Source organism: Crocodylus siamensis, chromosome 9 (genome assembly GCF_052110815.1).
Source record: "Crocodylus siamensis isolate JL-2025a chromosome 9, ASM5211081v1, whole genome shotgun sequence".
Lineage (NCBI taxonomy): Eukaryota > Metazoa > Chordata > Crocodylia > Crocodylidae > Crocodylus > Crocodylus siamensis.
In genome coordinates, this window is record NC_143403.1 from 11,794,195 (window position 1) to 11,816,224 (window position 22,030).

At 40.7% G+C, this 22,030-nt stretch overlaps 1 protein-coding gene across 4 annotated transcripts in view; it reads right to left on the minus strand.

Moving 5' to 3' along the window:
• Positions 1-22,030, minus strand: part of CDH8 (cadherin 8) — a 219,460-nt gene that overhangs the window by 120,445 nt on the left and 76,985 nt on the right. For all 4 annotated transcript variants that reach the window (XM_090062129.1, XM_090062127.1, XM_090062126.1 and 1 more), the window contains one exon: positions 11,232-11,526. In XM_090062129.1, the coding sequence (XP_089918255.1) occupies positions 11,232-11,526 (295 nt within the window). The remainder of the gene's footprint in view (positions 1-11,231; positions 11,527-22,030) is intronic.

The window sequence follows — 22,030 nt, forward strand, 5'->3', positions numbered from 1 at the left end:
GAAACTAAGCTCATGGTTTATGAAACAGTTGTGATCCCCACCTTATTGTATGAAGCTGAGATGTGGCTAATGTACAGGAGACACCTCAAGTCGCTGGAGAAGTACCATCAATGTTCCCTGCAGAAGATCCTTCGAATTAGATGCACCAACATTAGTGTTCTCTCGCAAGGAAACACCACTAGCATAAAGGCAATGCTCATCAAACATCAACTTTGCTGAGCCAGCCATATCATCCAGATGTCCAACTCCAGACTCCTGAAGCAAACTTTATTCTCCCAGCTCAGTAAAGGCATATGCTCAAGTGGAAGGCAGAGAAAATGCTTCAAGAATGTCTTCAAGGCCAACTTGAAAAATGTAACATCAATATCAACTTGTGGAGGACTACCACCAACAACCACCATAAATGGAGGAAGAGTCTGCTGTACTGAGGAAGGATCTTAGTATTTTGAAACCTTACAATAGGAGACAAAAAATTGGGAGCAGGAGAAACTGCAAGAATCCAGAGCCAGCCCAACCCACAAGAAAATACATGGCCAAGTTCCAACAGTGTCTGTCAATCCCAGATTGGCCTTATCAGCCATCTTCAGACCCACAGCTAAGACAATCACAGAAAACAATCATCCCTGACTGCGAAGGATTGCTGAAGATGCTATAGATGCAGATTATGCTAATATAAATTCAAAGAAGACTATCACCATGGTCAATTTATTTTTTCTGATTTATGATAAATTTCAGATGAAGTAACTTGCATCTATTGATTGTTAAAATTTTCCAGAATTTGGAAACAAAGAACAGGGTCAGGTCTGTTGCTCTATGGGTCTTAGCAGTGCCTTGGTTACAAGTAATGAGTCATGTCTTACCCCAACCTGTCTTTTCATATGGACTTTGGCCAAATGATAGGGACTCACAAGCACAGCTGTACAAAAAACAGGATGGGCTGTTTGAAAAAGAATAAGCCTATTTTGTTCCACCTTGGTTTTTATTCAAAATTTGGAATGTTGGAGAAGTTTAGAAAATCTCTTTCTTCAGTAAATGAACATTTTGACCTAAAACACGAGGAAAAATTTAAATTCACATAATCAAATAACAGAAATAATATAGTGTGACGTATGTCTACTAGTAAAACTAATTATCGGAAGTTGAATTTCCAAAGCAGAATATTGGAAACAAAGTTCTTTGAGATTGATCTGGAGACAAGAATCATTTATAAAATGCTTCTGGGATAGATTCTGACAGGCCCTTACATGGGGACACAGGACCGAGAAACTACATAAACAGGATTTCTAGAAATTAAGTTGATGTGTTGTGCCAGGACACAAGCACTGTGTAGCCATGACCTTCTCTCTAGTCCAGGGGTTGTCAACCAGGGGTACGCATTGTGGCACACGGAAGCAGCGCACGATGGTGGTGCTGAGTGGTAAACTGCAGCAATGGCAGCGGCCACTGAGCTCCCTGCCCCCCCCACTGCCATTCACCACTCTGTGCCACTGCACACTGCTACTCTGTAATGCGCATGCTGCCAACTTCATATCTAGCTAGCCGTCAGCCTCCCCCCCGCATCTGGAAGGGGGTACACTCTAGAAGGGGTACCCACCAAAAGGGGTACACTCCTTTAAAAAGGTTGAAAACCCCTGCTCTAGTCTATGGAACATGATCAGTATGAAGGGGAAACAAGACACAATCAAAGGATGTAGCTTTAGCTGTTTCCCTGTATTTGAAAGAGCTGCAGAAAGCACATGCCCCAAAACTCCTCCCTAGCATGGTTTGGCTCTGTTCTACCTTTTACTCTGGGCTGCATGAAAGTAGAACAGTATATCCTCCAATGATCTGAAGGCATACCTTGATGAAACAGGAGCAACATCAAGAGCTGGGAGGAGTCTGACTGCTAAGTGACCTCAATGGCATCGCAATCTCAACCAAGTGATAGCCCACTTTGAGGTAAAGTGTCTTACCCTTAAAGCAGATAAGAGAGAGCAGAGGAAAGACCAGAAGAGAAATCCTGGCCTACAGCCTGTGGAAAGACCTGCACCTTCTGGGGACAGATCTGTTGCTCATGGATTGGACTCTTAAGTCACTGCAAGATCCATCAATGAGCCATGGTAGGGATCAACCTTGAACCAAGCGACTGCCACCACTGCTGATATCCTCCAAGAAGAACAAATACATTCAAGGGATTGCACACAATTCACAACCAGAGAAAGAAGTATTTTTTACCTAATGAATCATTACAAATTATTCACCCAAATCCTGGTATAATAAAAGTAGGGCTTGATTCTATATCTACTGATATAAACAGAAAGGTTCACACTGATGTTGAGATCAAAGCTGATACTTAAGGACTTGATCCTGCAAACACTTGCTACCCAACAGTTATAACTTCTGTGAATAGCCCCACTGTTTTTTTGCAGCTCCCATGAAGTCAATGCAACTATTCACACAAGTAAGCCAACTTTTATATCATTGAATGTTTTGCTTGCTACTGTGAGAGACCGGTTAACCCAGTGATATAAAAATTGGTAAAACTAGGCCCTCAGATTATATACTCCTTGGAAATAGTGTCATAACTACATCTGAATTCCTTGAACATGTATTGATAATTTAATAAAGCATAAAAAATACCTTGACATTTTCCTTTCTGGAGCTTACAGAAACTGTGAAACGTAAGAAGGCAGAAATTTTACAAAGGTAAGACACATGCTAGTATACTACTTCAAACCTCAAATAAGAGTCAAACGGTGTATTTAATTATTCTGTCCCATCTGATTCTCACATCCCATCATGCTATCACCCCACATCCTTTTCATCCTTATTGCCTATCTTACTTTCATCCCTTCACATCTGTATTGAATATATATAGATATCTATATTTCTATATCTATCTATACCATCCATATCTCAAATATATCTCATATGTAAAATGCTCCTCAGTCACAGAGTTCATGAAGATGAACAAGTAGTGGAACAAGAGAAAACGATGATACACATTTTCTAACACCTGTTACATTGTAGCCATATTTTACAACATCTGCTATTTCTTTTTCTGAACTCCTGCACTACCTTTGAGTTTACCCTTTGGGTTAATTTGTAGTTGACCCTAGTAACGTAGCCCGTTTAGTCAACATTTTTTGTGACAGACTATCATTGATTTAACAGTCATGCACAGTGCCTTAAAAATCAATGAGTACGGAGCGGGGGAGGGGGGCACAATAGTGTGGTAGGACTTGATAGTGTTACATCTTGGGGGTTTTATCACAACTTACCAATTTGCCAGGTTACTCTATCACTGTTTATTGCAGAATTGGCATGTTTGTGACATATTCAGTGATTATGTTCCCTTTTCAAACCTTTCATAACTGAAATAGAATTAATATCTATGGGAGAAAGGGAAAAAGCACACACAACGGGTACTGTGTGCTCTTTGTATGAATGAATACCTACATGAAACATGTCTATTATTAACATATACGAAACAGAGTCACTGAAGTTATTGCAGTGACTACTGCTTTATGAGGCAACCAAGGACTTATTTTGATGAAACGGTATAGCTTTATGAAATTAAACCACACTAAACTGAATTCTGAACTATTTTCTAGTAAACCTATTTTTAATGGAGACAAATTAAATTATTCTAAAATATTTCCCCCTAATATAACCCCCAAACTCTTAGCGTTCTTGAGGTCTTGCAAAAAGTTCTATTAAATTTAGTTGATAATTCCAACCCTGAATGGTGTTCCTGAAAATACAGTATTTGAAAGCATCCAGTTCAGTGCCAGTAACCATACTTGCAGCATCCCTTCAATACATTCCAGGAAATATATGGTATTAGTTCAGTTTATTATAGCCATTCTTAATTTTTTAAGCTGTCACTCACTCTCCCATTCAGTATGGTAATCTCATCTGGTGTTATGCAAGGAATACTAGTTCTTTGGGAGACTGGGCAATACAGACTGGGGAATGATTGTCTAGGCTGCAATACTCAAAAAAGGAGGGGGCGGTGGATTTGGAGGTCACAATGGACCATGAAACAACAGTTTTCTTGCAAACAGGCCAATAGTTTAGTGGATTGTATTAATAAAAGCATCGCTTACAAATCAAGGGAAGTTGTACTCCTGCTCTATTTTTCACTTGTAAGATTTCACCTGGAATACTGAGTCCAGTTTTGGAACCCTCACTTGAAGAAAGAAGTGGAAAAAATTGAAAGAGTCGGGCAGACTGTAACAAAATGATTAGAGGGTTGGGAAACATGATGTATGAGGACAGGCTGAACAAACTAGGATTAATTGATCAGGAAAAGAGAAAACAGAGGAGGATATAACAATCTTCAAATACCTGAAAGGCAGTTATGCGGAAGATGGAGACTATTTTCTGTGGCTGCAGAGAACAAGACAAGGAACACCGGTCTTAAATTGCAGCAATGAAACTTTTGGTTGGATATTAAGAAGACACTTCTTGCTATGACATAATGGCTAGAAAATAGTATTTAGAGATTTGCTTTTGGGAACTGGCTTGTAGGTAAAGGAGATATTGTATTAGAGCAATGGTCAAAGGCAATGGCAAGGGTTAACTGATTTCTAAAAGCCTGTTTGTGATGAGTTTCCTTCAAGGCCGGCTGTGTCTGACACAGACAAGCAGCAGCAGACACACAAGCTAGGAAATTGAAGACACATACAGTTCCATAACAGAGATAAGGGACTCTGCAGGTCACAGTGACTAGCTGCAGAGCCCTTGGGATTTCCAGTTTTGGTAGATGGACCAAATTAGGAGAGACCAGTAAAAGCCCAAATTAGGATGTGTGCATACGATCTGACAGGACAGAATGTGGATAGTCTGACAACCACAGGGAAACCAATCAATGATGCCCAGAGATGAAGAGTCATCAGAGGGAAGAAAGAATACAAAAGGAAGGATTTCAGAGCAGCAAAGGTCCATGAGAGGGGAACCCCAGGCTACTATGGACAGAGCCCACCACCAGCCCATCTCACCCATTCCATTACAGGGGGTGGACCTCAGCCTTTGACCTCCAGGCTGCTGACATCTGACACTCAAGAGATAACCTCAGGGTGAAGCTTGTGTACTGGCCAAATTGACTTTGACCCTGATCATAGCTCAAGGACTGTATTAATCTTATCTGCTATCACTGTCCAATAAAATTCACCTATTATTAAATGGAAAGGTCATGCTTGGTGTGACGGTTTGGGTCTGCCTGGAACAAGGTATCTGGTAGGGCTCTGCAAAATTTTGCTAGGTGTTTCATTTTGATGCTGTTTCAACTGGTTTCAAGCTCAAACCAGCAAAATCAAAATTAAACGAAAGGCTTCAAAGCAGCCTCAGAACAAAACAAAGGCAGTCAAAACATTTAAAATGTTTCTAAACATTTCGAGTTTTGAAGCTGGGTTTGCTTGCAGGCAAACAGAAATTAAGGAGAGGGAGGGGGGATAGGGGGGAAGGACTGCTCTAATATTCACATGTGTAGCTAGCCAGTGACTGTGATCTTTCCCTGAGGTCCTTTCCAATCCCAATGCTGTGGGGTAGGGATGGAAAAACAGCTATGCCTTAACACACACATTTAGTCACTTTTGTCACGAGTTTTGCTGTCATCAGCTTGAGGTGCAGTTTCCCAGAAAGCCCTGCACCTATCTCCTTGAAACTTGGCAAGCTTCATGGCCTCAGCAGGGGCTATCATGCCTGCAGTTTTCACTCTGCTGTTCCTTAACACACACAGTCACACACCATGAGTTTTGCTCGTCAGTAGTTTCAGGTGCAGTTTCCCAGCAACCCCTGCATCAATCTCCTTAAAATATGGCAGGCTTCATGGCCATATAACGGGATACCATCCCTGCAGTTTTTACCCTGCTGTGCCTTAACAAACACACATGACATGAGTTTTGCTTGGCAGCAGCTTGAGGTACAGTTTCCCAGAAACTCCTACACCTATCTTCTTGAAACTTGGCAGGATTCATGCTCTTGGAAGGGGCTACTATCTCTGCTCTTTTCATCTAAATCTGCCAAGAAATAACAAAGCTATAGGCAGTTCTGTGCTTCCCCATGAAGCTTATAGCCTATGGGCAAAACGTTGAAACAGTTTCAACGAAACGAAACAGAACAGTGCTTCAAAACTAAATGAAATTCAAAATGAAACACTGTTCCACTGAAATGTCAAAACCAAAGTCAAAATGAAATGGTGCCATTTCGTCCTAGTATCTGGGTCATAAATCCAGTGCCAACATGAGGGTAGTAAAAAATGTGAACAGGCTACCCAGGAGGTTGTGGAATCTCCATCCTTGGGTGCTTTTAAAAGCAGGTTTGGCAAACACTTGTCTGGGATGGTTTAGTCAAGGATGATCCTGCCTAGCTCTCCTGAGGTCCCTTCCAACCCTAGCAGTCTACGATTCTTGTTCATGGATACATTTAAAGAAAACATGGGTACTGCTCTTTCTTCCTACTACCATGCTTATCTGGATCTCTTTTATGGGATCTTTATGGGCAGATTCTTTCAAGATTGGCTCCCTTCTGTCTAAAAGAGCTTAAATGCAATTCTACAGAATGTATTTTAAAAGCTTCTGAAAGCTGGTTATTTCTGACTTTCAAGTGCACTGCTCTTAGCAGCTCCACTACCATATGATGTCACAAATTTGATGTATACTCTGCTTATCAGACTCTGGTCCATCAAGAAATTGTAGCTGTGTTAAAGCAGTACCGAATGCTCTGCCTGAGCAAACAGGGAGTTCGCCATTCTGTCTGAGTGACTTTACTAGTCTTCACAAGCAGTTCTGTGGGACATGGGAGATTATTGTGTCATGAGGAGGAGCCGGGAGACTGAAATAAAGAGGGAAATGTTGTGCATTTCTCAAGACTTTTATTTTTCCTGAAACATAGTGTTCTCTCATAAAGAGACATAAATGATTTCAAAATATCTCTGAATACAATGACTGTACACACCATCCAGCGTGTATGTGGGTGTGTGTTCAGTGAAGACTGCTGAAAAGTGAACATTATTCCTGCAGGAGATAACACACTACAATATACATCGTCTTGAATCTATGTAGCAGGAGGAAAACATTGCAAATCTCACTCTCCAGTTTTTGTAGGGAAACAGGATTTTCCAGCTTTCTTCCATATAACACCTATACATACTAGATTATATTTATAACTGCATGTTTATATACTGTTTATATGAGCACTGGTATATTTGTATCTGTAAAACTCCAGTTTCCCCACATGCACTGTGTATTATCTATGAGCTAGACAGGCATGTACAAGAGTATATACTGACTGTATCCTTATATAATGTATATGGTAAATACTTGAGACCGCAATTTTGTTTTCCTGTATGTTTTGTACAATGCTGGCAAACAAGAAATGTATTAGCACCAGTATAGGATATATCAGCTGCATATATTATCTGTCAGAGAAGCTACACTATGCTGGGATCTCAATGAAGAATGACATTTTAGTTGTGCAATTCTGAGAGATTAATGTATTCACCTGCATCTTGCATATTACTTTCTGCAGCTATCCAGAAATGAAATGCCTTGTACAGCATCTTCATTGCATAAGAACACATATCACGAGGCTCTCCAGTCCCAGAACATTTTGATTTGTTATAGCAGTCTAAGGAAAGAATGTTTTCATTTAAGTTTTGACCTGTCCTGAACAAAGCAAAGTGTAATAACAATGGCCTTAGTGGAAAGCATCAAGACTAAAATGAGGCTGGAGATCTCTTATACGGAAGTAAGTAGATAATGGAAGTGAAATACTGATAGCCCAGTACAGCAGTTCATCTAATTGCATGAAGTCTCTTTCTCTCCTAACTCTTAGTAGATTATAGGATTACAGGATTGTAAAGTTAGAAGGGACCTTGGGAAGTCATCTAGTCCAGCTCCCTAATCAGGGTAGGATCATCCCTGACAAAAACCATCCCAGCCATGTATCTGTCTATCCTACCCTTGAAAATGTCCAGAAATGAAGATTTCACAACTTCTCAAAGTATGCTGTTCCAGTGCTTCACTGCCTTCTCAATCAGAAAGCTGATTGAGGCTCCAACCTAAATGTCTTCTGCTGCACCTTGAGTCCATTGCCTCTTGTCTTGTGCTCTGTGGCCACAGAGCACAGTCTATCTCCAGCCTCTATATAATCACCCTTCAGGTATCTGAAGACTGTCATCAAATCCCACCTCAGTTGCCTCTCCATCAAACTAAATAATCCTAATTCTTTCAGCCTTTCCTTACAGGTCATGCTTCCCAGGCCTCTATTCATTTTTGCAGCTTTCTGCTGGACTCCCACCTGTACACATCCTTCTAGAAGCGTGAGGCCCCAAAATAAGACTGATTAAAAATACGACATAATGATATCCAGAGAAAGTTAAAAGAATTTATATTTACTACAGGCCTTGACATAGCTTCCAATTGGTTTAAAAGATGAAGGAGAGCAGCAGAAGCAGTAACAACAACATTGGTAAAACAGTAAACAATCTCATTTTCAAGCTGTCAGCATTGTGTTTTAGTCATAGCAGAGGTGAAGAGACACGAATGACTGTGTATGCTGCTCTGATTTAACAGCTGTTTATGACGTTTATGACTCAACTAATGCAATTGGACAGAGGCTTTGGGTTTAAGAGTAGCAGTAATAATTAAGTTTTGTATTGCGAGGAAAGAACGGTGGCATGCAGTGGTGCTTCTTTGGAGTCATAGGTTGAAAACATCCCCAGAGGAGGCTGCCTGAAAAAACAGAATGGAGTAGAAGTCTCTACAAATATACCCTTTAATGAAATGGAAATGAAACACAAATGCACAAATGATGCAATAATTCTACACCCAGGCCTTCATTTTAGATGACTTGAGGCCGATTTCAATGAAGGTTTTCCCCGCTGTTTTAGGACTGAAAATTGACTGCGGTATTTGAAAATAATGCGCTCATGAGCCAAACTGTAAAAAACAGCACAGACGCAGGCAGGGGCCTGGAAGGTCAGATGTAAAGATGTATCACGTGATAAGTGGAGAGGGGAATTCCACAAATCAGAAGTTTTTGCCGACTTCTGTTACTTGTTGAATAGCCACCAAAAAGAACCTGTTAATGGTCTTGCCCATCTACCATCTATATAGGTTGTAACTTGCTTAGATTACTCAAGCCTTTCACTGTATTCCTATCTCTGATCTTCCCCTTCTGGTCAGTCTGAAACCCTGCTGCTAATTTCATTTTCCAGTCCTACCAAATTTCCCTTCTCTTTCCATTAGGCCACCACAGCCTTTCTCCCCTAACACTTTTCCCAATCATTTAACTTTTATTGCCTTTTCCCATCTCATCTCTCTTTCTCTTGAGTTCACTCTCTTTTCCCCATAATTACCTCTTTTCAGTGACTGCCATCAAAAATCTCCACATTGTCCCTCACCTGATCTGCTGACTAGGGCTTTGTCTATTATTTGTCTTCTTATTTAGATTGGAAGTTTCTCAGGTTGAAATTATGTTTTAATCATTTTATATAGTGCTGCATGTGTTTATGTATATTGTACAATTTTTTAACGGTAACATCCTTGCTCAAGAACCATTTTTTTCCCTTTCTGAATTTCTCTGTGGTTTTCCTTGTAGCATTACTAAACTAACTCTGTTCATATAAGGATTAACTGCCTGAATTTCCTTCCTCTATTCTTTTTTTTCAAATTTAATTAAGCCATTTTTTTCTTTGCCTAGAGCTTGGCAAAAAAAAATATCATCTGAAACCAGGTCCACATTATGTTAGTGCTGCTGTATAATTAAAAACAGCTTAACATATTAAACCTGTGTTTTGGTAAAGGAACTGACATTCAGGCTGAAAACTCGTATACAGTTTTAGCAGAAGTGATTCAAAACAACCAAGACTTCAACTCTTGTGAAGAATTATAATTGACAGGCAAATACAACCTGAACCATGCTAGAGCTTGTGGGTCTGCTACTGCTAGATTTGGAACAACTCACTCCTCTGTTTGTTTAAATTTTTTCAACAGTAATAGGACAGAATACTGTTTTCAAACATTTTTGACAGGGCACTACTATGTTTGTATGGTGGCTTGGCACTCCTTCAAATAGGCATTTATGTGCATCTTGCTTTAACAGCCTTATGGCAGAGGAACAATAGCTGAAAAACACATTATTTTCAGCTTAATATTGGGGAACATCTGGGGACTACATTCTGGCACCTTCATTCACACTGAATTATACATTACTGTACAATGAATCCAACCGGTTTGGTAGACTTGCTTCCAGCTATTATTCACTGAATTCTAGGATAGGACAAGGTTTGCCTTATAAGTACTTATATAGCTGATATACTTATATAGCTATATGGGAACTTGTAGCTATAACATGATATACTTATATAGCTACATCTTGCATATTATTTTCTACAGCTATCCACAAGTGAAATGCCTTGTATAGTTATAAGTACCCAGGTAGCTATATGAGTACATCATGATAATAGTTACAGATGTAGACACATAAAAACACATATCAATCATGCAAAATGAACCAAATATATTAATCTATCAGAAAAAAACAAACGATGAACTAAAGATAAGAATAAACATAAGGCAAATACAAAATGAATAATAAAAACATTTTTCAAGTCTTTTCTTATTTTGCCTTTCCTTCACATACTTTTCTTCATTCCCTCCCTCTCCCTCAGCTTTCTCTACATGTCCATTCTATGTTTCTTTCATATCATATAGTTAATTGGTTAAGTCCACTCTGTAGAGTCCTACCATCAGTTCCCCAACACAGTATCTTTCATATTAATGTTTTTGGCTGATTACACTTGCACTTGGAGGAAAATAAATGAGTATGTATCCACATACTGCAAGTGCTACATCTGGGCATGAAATACAGAGAGAGATAATTAAGCATCAACAAAATATCAATAGGATTAGAATGGCATGTTGGAACAAATCTTGATAAATCCCCCTCAATAACAATACTCTAACTACAGTATCGTAAGTAGAATATAAATATAGCCCACTGAAGTATTGTTGTGCAAAGAAAAACATTTTATTACAACTGTTAGTCATTTTCTTATTACTGGGGCACTCACACTATTGTACTACAGTTCAGAGCTTTGGCCAAGACGGGATTTAAAAAATGCAAATTAGAAAGAGAAAGGATATAAATATTTCTTTTTTCTTCATCAACAAATCGCCATCTGCACGCTGGCCTATTTTGAAAGATGACTTTTCAAAGCTCTTAGAATAGTTACGCATACATACCCACAACAGACATTTCTGGAACAGTGGCATGATATGGGCCATCAACAAATTCTGGTGCATTGTCATTGATGTCTTGAACCTTAATAATGAATTCTGAAGGAGGCTCCAGAGGTTTGTTTGTATCCCTATCGACTGCCTGAGCTGTTAGTGTGTACTCAGCCTTTTCCTCCCGGTCAAGTCGTTTCATAGCATGAATATCTCCAGTCTTGTCATTGATCACAAAGATTGTCCCAGCTCCATCTCCTGACAGGATGTATTTGATTTTGCTGCTTCCAGGATCCAAGTCCGTGTGTAGCTAAAATGACAAATAAGCATTTTTGTGATAAAAATTACACCGAGCATTTACTTCCACATTGGTCCATCCATGCATTTCTCAAGTGATTCTTTTGTACTTTAATCTTAGCTCCAGTGATCCATATCACAGCTTGAATACACAAGGAGAGCAGGGATTTGTATGCATACTAATCAAAATTGAGCATAATCATAGTCATAATTAGACTTTCTATTTAAAAAGCAGATGTTATATATATTTAAAATTCCTGTTCCTAAATGTAAATGTCTTCAAGATCTATTATCAGCCAAAATGAACATGCACTAAATGTCCTTAACCAATTAGATCAAAGAGCAAATTAAGTATTAGTAACAATATATTTTTTAATCTAGCTACTTACTTCTATGCATTTCTTTCAGCTTATTTCAGAAAGTGATGGGTGTTTAAAAATTACGTTAGCACATTTGACAAATTTCCTTTCAGTAAATGTTTTTAATTGACAGCATCACCAAAAATCTTACAACTGTATTTCATCCCAGCTGTTTTACTGAACTAAAAAAAGACTCTTAAATCCTTGTTCCCAAAGGGTTTTCATGAAAGAATGTTTTATGAAAACAACCTACCAGAAAAACAGAGAACAATTATTTTTGGGGGGCACATTTTTCTTCACAATTTCTTCCCCAGAAGAAAAAAAAAAAATCATTTTTAACTTATATTTTGTGCTTCAACAAATGAGAAGATAGAATTATAAAAGTCTGAAATAATATAGAAGAAAAAACGAAACAGAACATCTTTACGTTTTAGCCTTTGCTATCTAAGGGCTTGAACCCTGGAGTTAACGGAAAGACTTCCACCGATTTCAGTGGGCTCAGGATCGAGCCCTAAATTATCAGTATACATCAATTAATTAATTTTCAGATGAAAAGTATGACATTTGCTGTACCAAATGCAGAACTGTCAACACTAGCTGTAATTAATATAATACAGATGTACAATTTATTTTAAGTGATACTAAGCCCATTGTAAAAGTATATTAGTTTATGTACATGCTTATTGTTGTCTCTAACACATTGATTAAGAACTGAAATTGAATAAGATGCAATTAAAAAGTGTAACTTGCATTAAATATTATGCATGTCTTCACGAAAGATGCTCTCATGTTCGCATAACTTGGCAACCAGCAACAATCATGCAGTGGTCTTCACAGAAAGATACAATGAAATGGAAAAAGCCTTATCTCAGTATTGGCTGCCACCCTGTCCTGCAGCTGATATACATAAATGATATCAAACCTATTTGTTCAGAGATATCGGTTTACACTGCATCTCTCATGACAACAAGACAGTTTACACAACAGGGTAAGAGCACCTTATCCAAAAAAATCTTTCAATGTCAGAATAAATGTGGTGGGCACAGCTGTAATCAGTTCCAGTCTTCTGGAGCTGACTCTAGCATTTATATTGTAGTTTGAACTTTGGGCAATCAGGGATTATAAAGAGGAAACAGCATCCCAGCGTATAGATGCAAGTAATTTATTTCTCTCACAAAGACATTCTGTGTGGCATCTTGGCACTTCAACTCAATTGCATGCTGTATGGCCTATATAACCTATTCCTTTTTCTCTATTCTCCTGTCCTCCTCACCCACCTCCCTTTAATTTGCCTTTCTATTTAGCTGACATCTTCCTAGCTAAACCAAACCCTAAGCAATCTAAAAATCATGCAACTAAAATGATATTTATAAGCCATGATAACTCCCATATGTCTTTTTTCCTGTCTTTGTTTGCCATACTTACTTAGATCAGTGTTTCCCAAACTTTTCCAGCCCAAGGCACACTTATATTACATCAATAAAATGTTTCCGTAGCACACCTGTTACAGCATTCCCCGTCCTCATACCTGTTGTATGTAGCGCATTGCCAAGGCAAAATTCTGTGGCCCACCTGCTCATTTCTGATGGCACACTTTTGTGCCATGGCACATTAGTTGGAAGACACTGACTTAGATCATAGGCTCTTAAGACCAAGGCCTGTCTACTATTCAGGCTCTACAAGCTCCCAACACAACAAAGTTCTGTTGTTAGCTGCTCCCTGGGCACTAACATAAAACACACAGTAAATAACCACTACTACCAAGCCTACAGCAAAACTCTCTTTTGATTTCAAAACAGTTTACATTTCACCCTCTGTGCTCTGAAGGGCAATCAACCATGTAGTAGTGACTTTATACCTTAGTACATGAGACCCTAAAAAATATTACATTAAAAACTTGGGTTTTCTCTGAGCATGCTCACTTGGGTATGACTGATTTCTTAATGAAAATAGCTTTGGGCATTCATACTCCAGTGCAACAAAGCACTTAGATATTGACTTTTGTCCAACTGACTTAAGCATGCTTAAAAACCGTGCTGAATCACAGCTATATTATGAGAACATATATTCTGAATTTCCAATTAATTATGGGCCAAAATTCTTTCCCAATGCACCTGCAGTACCTGATGTGTGCGGGTAAGCAAAGACTGCTCTTTCGTCTTGGATAACGAGGAGGAGAGGGCAAACGTAAATATAAGAATTCCTGAATAATACGAGGAAAACTTTGATCCCTGAACCAGAATTTGGCTAAATTAATATGGACCCAGTAAGCTGTCTTGATGTTTGGTAGCCACGAACTAGTGAAACACTGGTTTCGATTGTACTACTACTAGTGTATTGCAGAAACAGGATATTTAAACCCCTTCCTTTCAAAAAAGAACACGTCAAGATAATGCTGAGGCACAATAAGATGAAAGACAATACATTTAAAAAAGAGGTAGGAGTTCGCAAAAGCATTTTATAACCTTAAAGCTGAAATTGATTACAGTCAGTTATCTGCTAATCTACTAAACTTTTTCTTCCCAAAATTAATGTGGGCCAAAAAATGATAGTTATATGTTTCAAGTCCTTTAATATATAAAGCAAATGTGACATTCATTGTAATCACTGTATGAACTCTTTACAGTGAATATCGAAGGTGAAAGATCAGAAAAGCTTTTTAAGACACTAAAGTGCTTAGACTTTAATACTGAAACACAACAATGAATGACCTAGCAAGGAGCTAACATTTCAAAAGAATTTCATTATTTTGATTTAGGATTAAGCTAGCATCATCAAGTTACAGTGTCAAATCACAAAACTAAAGTGATGTTCTAAGTCAGAGAGCACAGGGTTTTTTTTCCAAGTAACATTTCCTCTATTCTATGAGACATGAATGATAATATAAGGCAATTGTCGAGCTTCAGCAAGCTGTGTTCATGTGAAGGTTAAAGATCATTAAACACATAATTATATAGGGTCTAGGTGAATGACAGAGAGACATAATCAAGAGGATAAATGAATATGAGTTTCTGCTGAAAAAGCCCCACAAGTGTTGGAGATGTGAAACTGCTTTCCACAGCTGTAGCTTTATTCATTACATTTGAGCGTGAAAACTGACCTCCTATTTTTCAGAACAATTTTGAAAAATGTAACAAGAATGAGGAGAAACCAATATATGGCCCTCATATTCCAGTACTAAATTAGGACTGAGGAAATAGAAGACATGCTTACAGGAAAATGTAATCCTATTCAGAGACAGTGACATTCACTTCCCCTGAATGACACCCAGTCAATCAGGCTTTCGGAACCCCCCCCGGGAATGGAAATCTACCCCCCCTCTACTCATAGCCAGGCTAAATGTTTGTCACAGCCTCCACCTGTACAGGACCAACTATAAGCCCTCCCATTGCCAATGAGTTGCCTCAAGATCCATGATCTAACTCATCATCCTCACAGCCTAATCTTAATAATGATACGCATGTCCTGTGTAATGTTTTACTGGTGTCCTCTATATACCCCCAGCTCAGGCCTTACATGTTATATCACTTCTATGCAGAAAGGAGGAATTAATTCACAAAGATCTTTCTGAACACTATAATTTCTAATAATTATCAATTCCTCTGGTATTCATTGTTAGAATGCAACTGATGATCAATGGATTCAATATTATTATTAACAACAGCACACGCACTGTACAGCCACAGTACTAACATTATTATTCAGTAATACTGAATGCATATCTAAAAGTGTCGCCAACATGCTTATTCAGATATACAGCATATATTTATAGTCTTGTACTTACATATATTACAAACATGCATAATTACAATCAATGCAAGAGAGAAATTGCAGAGACAAAAACAGACCTTGCTCTCTTGGAGATTTAAAAGTACTACTGTGCAATAAAAAAGGTAATATGGTGGAATAGTGGTACTGTTCAACCCATATCAACCTCTCCTACCTTGTAGATATTAAACAACTTTTTTTTCAACCACTAACAAATATCCAGAACAAAATGATTATATACTGAAGAATCGTGTGTGGTAATCATACTGCTGTGCAAGCCCCAGAAACAGTTTGACCGGAATTGGTCTTGAGGCTGTATTAAACATGTGAGGGTGCAATGTACTTTCTTGTGTTCCCAGACAGCTAACTTAGCCAGTTCATGGGTAGATGTGGTATTGGCTCTCTCTTAACTTACCTTAACTTGTCAAGGGAAGACACTATATACTGTCCTTCTGTGACCTTTCTGCTTATGTATGAGTTCAGAAATAAGGAAGGTCACAATGGGTTGAACTGTTCATCAGAGAATGAACTACAAAAACTATAACCCTGGCTTCCACATTTTGGGGCTGAAAAATCTATAAATGCAGCAATAATACAAAGAGAAAAACCAAGGCCATTAAAATATGCTCTTGGATATTTTTAATTAAGAAAAGAAGAAAATGCCCCATGAAATGAAGTTTTTATTTGAGTTCATTAGATAATAATTAATTCATCTATGTATAATTACAAAGGCATTACCCTTCGCTTCTTTCAAAGGAAATTACACAATCTGCATTTCAAACCTTGTGAAAGCATCAAGGGCTGTTCCCAATATGTATATATATATTTTAAAGGGCCCAACTACTGAATCATGGATTTTCTTTCACTTTTCTGAGACTCATTATATAGTGTATATCCTAATATGTAAGATAATATATAAATATTATCCTAATGCACTTTTCCTTCCTCCTCTTTTCAGTGCCTTGCAAGAAAATCCTCAAGGGAAATCTCTTATTTCAGAGGCAGATCTCATTTAATGAACCCAGATACAGTCTTTAGCTTTCTGGACATTTAAACAAGACTCTGTGGGTTCTAAGGCGCTCTACCTCATTCTGTAAAAATGCTGAAAGATTTAATGGCTCCTGCATTCATTTATATACATCACTGCTCCCAATAATTGTAATATCTTTCTCATACTGTGTTCCTAGTTATTTTTCTATTCTTCCCACATGCCTTCTGGTTTTGCTAGATATATAAAAATTATGAGGACCTAAAGAAGGAATTTTCTTTGTGTTAACAATGAGTTGAGACCCCTGACAGATGATGCATAAATTCATCAGTGACTCAAGGTTTAAGTGATTGTTCACTATAATACTGCTTAAGATAGGCTGCAATTCATTTGTACACAATGAGCACATCCACACATGCAGGCAAATACTCAGATAGGAGCATTACAAATTTTTGCCTCAGCACATGTGGCCGGACATACACTTTGGCGTGGGGCAAGCTGTGCCACTTGGAGGAAAATAACCCTGCCTGCCCCTCCCAGATCTGCAGCCAGGGGGAGCTAAAGTCTGGGGTCAGCACACGTGCTGGCCCCAGCAGTATAAAAACCAGCCCTGGCAAGCAGCTCAGGACTACTTGCTCTCAGGAGCTTCTGTCCACCGGAAGATACAAAAAGACAGGAGCTCCTGGGGCACTCCAGTGACTGAGCCTGTACTCTACCCTCATCCCACAAGCAACTGAAGACCTCAGCTGGTGGTTCCTCCATGGAGCCATGGCCACAGACGTGCATGTGGTGAGCTTTACAGACACCCCTGTCTCCTGCCCCTTCCATGGGCAGAGGGAGACCCTGGCGCACATGATGCTGGAGTGTGCCAGGCTGCAGCCCCTCCACCTACACCTCCAGAACCTCCTCCTGAGGTTCTGAATGAACTTTACCCCCCACCTTTTTATTTTTGGACACTCCATCCGCAGCCTTACCAAGTCCCAGGACCTCCTGGTCAACCTCCTCCTGGCTCTGGCCAAGTGGGCCTTGTACATGAGCAGGAAGGAGGCTGTGGCCGGGAAGGTGCCCAAGGACTGTGGGGTTGCATTCCAAGCACTGGTTTGCACACATTTCTGGGTGGAGCACCACTGGGAGGCATCCACCAGCTCCCTAGATGACTTTGAGGACCGGTGGGTGCAACCCAGAGGACTCTGCTCGGTATCCCCCTCAGGAGCACGCATTTTCACGTTTTGACCCTCTGTCCCTTATGTTACTCCTGTCCTGTTTTTTGGCTTTGTTGTTCTAAGAATTTCGTTGCATCATTCACCCATTGGCCCCATATATTAGGGGCCATTAGTTAGCCAGGTGAGCCTTAGGGCCCATGATACAAATAGAGAGTTCCCTGCACCCTCTATCCACTACAGCTACCTGGCAGTAAGGGCTGCTGCCTGGCTATGACCTGCTGCCACCTGCAACAGCACGTGGCCCCAAGGCTGTGCACCTGCCAAACCCGGATGGGGACCGCATGGTGGCAGCAGAGGCATCTGCACCTCTGGGCCAGCTGCCAGTGGGTTGTGGCTGCACAGTTGGCCTTTGTATGGCACTATTACCGTGTGTCACCACCCTGCCATCTGGGCAGCTATCATCCGGAAGATGTTCTCAGTGTGGTGGCCTGATTAAAACTGTCAGAGCATGTCCTCCTAGCCCAAAATTGTGGCCAGGAGGTCAGCTACCTCCAGCTGAGCAGCCATCTCTGCCTGGGTCCTGCCACTTGCCTCACTAGCAGGAATACTGGTGTTCCCTATTTAAAAACTCCAAAATCTCTGATAAAAAAAATTCCAAATTCACTATTTAAAAATACCCCCAAATCCATGTTCTTCCACAATTAAAACAAAAGACCATTATATATATGAGAGAGAGAGAGAGAGAGAGAGAGAGAGAGTGAGCAATCAGATGGCCAATGTTTTGTTGATAGATGTACACTTCTAAAGCAATTTGGAAGCCTATCAGTGTCTTCATCATCAAAATAAAATAAATTCTAAATATCTAAATGTTCTGATGTTTGCTTTTGCTCCCCGCAGGGCCCAACCTCCTCCTTGCAGGGCTGCAGACCCTCACAGAGCCTGCAGCTCACCCCTGCAGCAGCAGCAGCTGTCAGATGTTCAGGTGGTTTTTTTTTCCCCAGTTTGTCTCTTGCCATGTCTCAAACTGCTTTGAGATGTGGCAAGAGGCATGTGTGGGCTCGTCTGAACGTGCCCAATGGATGCATCTACATGAGTTTGTCACTACCATGTCATAGCATTGCCAGGCACTAACTGTGCAGCAACGATATTATGCAGTAGTAACAAGCTACTGCACAGTAGCTCATTGCTACTGTGCATCAACATCAGTAAAAAAACTGTGCGGCAATGGTACTGTACAGTAACTCCAGTTATTGTGTAGTCATTTAGTACTTGCTTATGCACAGTGACAACTTTGCAGTCCACTGCTCATGTAGACACAGCCACTGTGGCATTTTTAAAGTGAAGTTTGATAGAGTCTATTACTTTCTTCATGGATATGTTGCTCCCATTATTAATAATGGGAATTATACCAGCACAGTGTGGGAGAGGAGAAACAAATAATTTGCATTGCCATCAAGAATAATGACAGATTCGTGGCACAGCCCTGTCATCAATTAAATTAATGTTAGTACCTTGAATGATGTCAGATGGAACAGGACGATAGTGTGAAGCCTCTATCATAAACATCACACCTTAACATTCAAACTTTTCAAATGCAGCTTCACACCAATATTCAAGGAGAAGTGAAGTCACACCATCTCCAATAACGTTATGTTTTTATCTGCCTCCATTTCCTACATTGGCATTTTCAGAAACTTTGGTCCTTGATGCCTTCTCTTTTGTTTGTGTTTATATTGCCACTGCTTTTTTATTCCATTTGATTTGATAATTCTGTCTCTGTTTTAAGTCAAACCACCACTGCGCACAAAACTCTTTTTATTGCTTACCTCTCATAATCTCCTTATGATGTACCAGAATAAGCTGAAAAAGCTGGAAACAAGATTGGAAACCAAGAACCCGTTTTTTGACGTAGACAGAAGTGATACTGTGCATGTAATCTGGCCTCTGAAAACACTCTACAGCCATGTCATAACACATGTGGACAGCTGCAGTGTTTTGAAAATAGCTGATCACATGGTAAAGTAACCCTCACTCTATTAGGTAACACATGCTCTAAATTAGAGTGCCTTAGGGAACTTGTATACTGTTCCCTGTGAGAGTAACCTCTCATGTCCCTAGTGTGCCACAGGGAAGAGGCAGAGTCTCTCTTCCTTGTGCAGCCAGGGAAGGAAGTGGGGAGTGGAGGGCTGGCCAGCACCCCTAACCCCAGGGAGAAGCTCCCCAGTGCCTGATGGCACTGCTCAGGAGCTCTACCCCCAAGAGAGCTCCTCCACACAGGGCAATACCTGGCATCTCCAGGTGGGCATCAGAGCAAGCCTGGAGAGACCAGCTGGCCCGGCTGCCAGAGCAGGTTACAGTGCTCCCTGCCTCCTGGCCTCAGTCAGTGCATGGAGGCTCAGAGCCCCCATCAAACACCAACTGTCTGTTTACTTTACATAATGCTGTAAATTTAAGCCCTGCATGTAAAGTGCTTTAAGTTACAGTGTGATTAATAACTTCTGTAAGAGCTCTTTGTGTGCTCTTGACTGTAACATTGATTGCCTCAGGCAAGCCATAGAGAGGGTCCCCCGTGACAGGCTTCAAAACTGGCCCCCACCCAAAATAACCACATTCCAGTTGTAGACCTGTCAGAGGTTGCCAGGGCCCCCCACAGCTGATTAGGACAACAGTGAGCATTTCCACAATTTGCTGTTGTCTAGCCATTTGTTTTACTTATGCTGTCCCACCACCATAGTGCCTGAACACCCCACAATTTTTAATATATTTTTTACATTTTTAATATATTTTTTATTCTCATAAAATCATGAGGAAAAGAAATACAGTTGCCCCCATTTTGCATATGGGAAACTGAGGTACATGCTAAGTGACTTACCAAAAGACACACAAAAGTCTGTGGTGGGGTCATACAAGGTTTCCTATTTTCTAGACTAGTGCCTCAAATGCTGGACCGCTATTCTTCTCCTGGTTACCATGCATCAGGATATAGTCAGGTCATAACACCACCAGATATATCCCCGCCATTCCAAACTACCCACTCACCCCAATGTGCCTTACCATACTTTGATGTGGGGATCTTGTGCATGAGGGCCGCTGACTTGGCTTCACTGGCCATGCACCTAAAAGAGAAGACGCTCTCTAGCAGGAATGCTCCTTAGAAGAGGGCTCCTTAGAAGAGGCACCATACCTACAGGTTGGGGAACTCCCCTCTTGTCAGAACGGTGGCGGAAAAGGATCTCGGGGTCATCATTGACTCCAAGATGAACATGGGCCGGCAGTGTGGAGAGGCAGTCAGGAAGGCCAACCGCACCTTGTCATGCATCCACAGATGCATCTCGAGCAGGTCCAAAGAGGTGATCCTCCCCCTCTATGCGGCACTGGTCAGGCTGCAGCTGGAGTATTGTGTCCAGTTCTGGACGCCGCACTTCAAGAGGGATGTCGACAGCATGGAGAGGGTCCAGAGGAGGGCCACTCGTATGATCAGGGGACAACAGGGCAGGCCCTATGAGGAGAGGCTACGGGACCTGAACCTGTTCAGCCTCCAAAAGAGAAGGCTGAGAGGGGATCTTGTGGCCTGTTATAAACTTAGTTAGGGGGGATCAGCAGGCATTGGGGGAGTCACTGTTCCCCCAAGCACCGCCAGGAGTGACCAGGAATAACGGTCACAAGCTGGCAGAGGGTAGGTTTAGGTTGGATATCAGGAGGCGCTACTTCACGGTCAGGGCGGCTAGGGTCTGGAACCAACTTCCAAGAGAAGTGGTGCAGGCTCTTACCCTGGGGGTGTTTAAGAGGAGGTTAGATGAACATCTTGCTGGGGTCGTTTGACCCCAGTATTCTTTCCTGCCATGGCAGGGGGTCGGACTAGGTGATCTGCTCAGGTCCCTTCCGACCCTAGAAACTATGAAACTATGTTTCCACGCCACTAATGGCCATTAAATAAAAGCTCTTCATCTCTTCAAATCCCTGCCTCTTTTACTGTGATGGAGGCTGGTGGGAATTTGCCACTATCCTGTTTTTCCCTTCATTTTGTAAGGGAGTGTCCTGTTGCACTACCCTACATGTTCTGTGCATAGCAACCAAGGTCTTTGGCTTCTTTGTTGTAATTTACCTGCTAAGCTTGGAGTTCACGTTACTGCTTCTGGGTCTTGTCTGCTATTTCTCCACTAGGCTAGAGAAACTATCCTCCTGGAAAGCAAACTTGATTCTCTAGTCTACCCCAGCATCCCTGTGCTGGGCTTCTGT